General features: G+C 39.2%; 1 protein-coding gene across 1 annotated transcript in view; it reads left to right on the forward strand.

The window, feature by feature from the left end:
* dachd (dachshund d) overlaps positions 1-3,219 on the forward strand; it is a 91,947-nt gene that overhangs the window by 66,351 nt on the left and 22,377 nt on the right. The window contains exons 5-7 of the mRNA XM_035677121.1: positions 981-1,153; positions 1,264-1,399; positions 1,561-1,701. Of these exons, the coding sequence (XP_035533014.1) occupies positions 981-1,153; positions 1,264-1,399; positions 1,561-1,701 (450 nt within the window). The remainder of the gene's footprint in view (positions 1-980; positions 1,154-1,263; positions 1,400-1,560; positions 1,702-3,219) is intronic.

Raw genomic sequence — 3,219 nt, forward strand, 5'->3', positions numbered from 1 at the left:
GGGGGGGGGGGGGGGGTACAGACACCTAGCTTTGACCTTCTGTCTGCGCTTATGTCCTTTGAAAGTTGCCTTGTTTTCATTAAGCCATTCAGAAGCACAGTGCAGGGCCACAGTTTGACTAACTACTAACCCCCTATGGTATCTTTATTAGACATTCTTTACATTTTCAGACTACTAATGGTTCAATTTCCCCAATTAGGCGTCTATTGCTCGACAGCAATTGAATAATTTAAAACATTTGTAAGATATCTCTGATGTTGTAATGGAATAATTTGTGTGCATATAAAAGAGACAGAAATGAAAATCCCATTATTGTGTGAGCTGAAAGTGACTCTACTCGTTTTGGTCTTGCTCTCTTCGTCTTTTTCTTCTTCTTCTTCTTCTTCTCTCTCTCTGGTCTGGAATACAGGCTGCTATAATTAGCCTGAAGTCATTGCCATACTGTGGTCCGACGCTACTTGTTTGTCATTAGCACATTTAACTAGTCATTTGGGTAATGGCTTTCAAGATTGCCTTTGTTTTTACAGAGATATTTTTTATATGTAAATATTGAGATAATTTCCATAATGTGCCCTTTTTATTCATCATAGAATAATTGATGCATCTTTATTGCTGTGTAAACTTTGGTCTTTGAATGACTGTGTATATAGTTATCATCCCCATTTTCTTTATTATTATTGCAGTAGTATCTATTATTAACGTATGTTGTAAAACATTTATGTGTATTATGTTAACATGGAAAGATACCAGAGAAGCGATTAATTTGAATTATTCCATTTTTTTCTAATGGATGGCAGTGTAAAGCTTTAGTGTTATTGGACACCAATTTTAAAGGCTATCTCAGTGGTGGGAATTACTGATTGCTGAATTAACAGCAGCAGGTTTTGAGTTTCCAGCCAGAGCCTTAGAAGTTTCCCCTGTGAATATCTCACTCATAATATGCATCATTGAGTAACCAACGACCTCTTCATGTGTCTCAGGCCTGGAACTCCCCTTCATGATGATGCCACACCCACTTATCCCTGTCAGCCTGCCCCCAGCCTCTGTCACTATGGCGATGAGCCAGATGAACCACCTCAGCACCATCGCAAACATGGCCGCCGCAGCACAGGGCCAGAGTCTGCCATCCAGAATGGTCACCTCTGTTATAAAGGTAACTTTTAAACACAACTTCCTGCTTTCCTGTAATGTAATGTTCCTGTCCACACTGGATATTTATTTTCGGTGTGTGTGTCTGTGTTTCTGTTGCTGCTGGGGTTGCAGGAACGTGTGCCGGACAGTCCCTCTCCTGCTCCTTCCTTAGAAGACCACAGGAGGCCAGGCAGTCACCCATCGTCCCACCGCAGCAGCAGTGTGTCCAGCTCCCCAGCCCACACAGAAAGCTCCTCAGACAGGATACGTACGTCTCTTTAGAACCTCACAGCACAGTTAGTCAGACAGATAAATGGTGAAGAAAAAAGCCAAATGTGTTGTGCTGACAGATGTTTTGTCGTAAGCTGGAGTAGAAATCTTCTTAGTAATATTCCTTATGTCACTCCTGTCTTTTCATCCTCTCCCCAGCGGCACACCACAATGGCTTGTCCATGAACCACGCCCTGCTAGGCCTGTCCCCCAACATCCCCCCTGGGCCTAAAGAGGGAGACCTGGCCCATGACATGAGCCACGAAGCAGCTGCACACAAGAGGATGCACGCTGACAAAGGTGAGTCAGGTTTCATGTAAAAAAAAAAAAAAATAAGGTTGATAGTGAGGTATAGTCCACGTGATACACCGTGTTCTGACAAGGATTATAAGTGTACCGGTAACAGTTTTTTTTAAAAGTCGGATCAGAAAATACTACAAGTTAAGGACTTAAAATGTACCTTTTAGTTCCTTCTGTTGAATATTTACAATGTATTAGAATGACAGATGTCACGAGAGGCTCTGTTCTAGGAGCAGGTAACATAAGTTGCAATTCTGGGAATTAAGTCTGATAACAAAGACAAACACTTTGAGAACAGAGCAGGTTTGTAAGTCTGCAGAAAAGTCGGAACCAATTTAATATGAGTGGAGGCAGGAGGATCAACTAAGCTAACAGTGGAGAGAAGGAGCCCACATTTGCTTAATGTTTCACCAAAGGCAGAAAGGCTTTTTGAGACTATTGTTCAGGTTGCCTTCAAGTGTAATCAACTCTTTAGACAGAAAGACCTTTTTTTTTCCAATTGAAGCGGAAGATAACCCTAATATATCTGCAGACCTACCAGAAAATATGGGGGTCGGGTCTATTTTTTCAACCAAAAGAAACACTCAAGAAGTCCTTGAATATTAATAATACAATTTCAGAAATGTTAGGCCTTTGACAGGACTTGCGGTAACCCTTCACTTTATTCCAGTTGTTCCAGTTCCAGTTTAGGAGACCAAAAATCAAAAATGCTTTTAAGAATAGGCACAAGAACCTGTGAAAGTGTGAATATGTGCGGACGTGTTGAATGTTTTGGTAAAATGTCGCACACATTTTGCTTTTTGGAGCAGTCTCTGTTTTTGGAGCTCCACAGAAACAGTGTTAATGTGTTTAGATGCTTTACATTTACAATATATGTCATCCCTCATGTTACACATCCTATAATGACAACCTTTTATAGTAAAAATTGTAACAGCAACTGCATTATTTTTAACAATTTACTGCAAAAGATAATGTTTTGAACAGCTCAGATTACTTAAAATTTTCAATCAGATTTTACATTTCCAGGCAACCATGTCCTCTGCCGTAATAAGACACTATTCACTGCAGTACAGTAAACAGGTGCGGACAGCTACGAATATTCTGTTTACAGAAGGAAAAAAAATATGTAAAGACAGTGACACCTTCCCCATCACAGAGCTGCTCTGGGTTCTCCTCAGTATTTACAAAAACATTAAACAGTGCAACGACTGAACGTTAGCACTAGAAAAAGGTTATGTATAATCAGATATTCACACAGATTTTGCATTAATTAATTTATTTTTATTTTTATTTGTTCATTTACTAAGAGTCCTTTTGCAGCAGGACACTTGCTCACATGTGCTATTTATTATGCTATCATCCCCATTAACACTGAACTTAATTTATTTTTACGGAATTTATTAAAAATGCTGAACCTCAATCACATCCACAATCCAAAGTAAATGTTTTTATTATTAATTGCTGACATTATTTCATTAGAATTTAGCAGTGCTTGTAAAAAAAAAAAGGAAAAAAAAA

This window comes from Morone saxatilis, unplaced genomic scaffold (genome assembly GCF_004916995.1).
Source record: "Morone saxatilis isolate NCDOM2014 unplaced genomic scaffold, NCSU_SB_2.0 Contig5, whole genome shotgun sequence".
NCBI classification, from domain to species: domain Eukaryota; kingdom Metazoa; phylum Chordata; class Actinopteri; family Moronidae; genus Morone; species Morone saxatilis.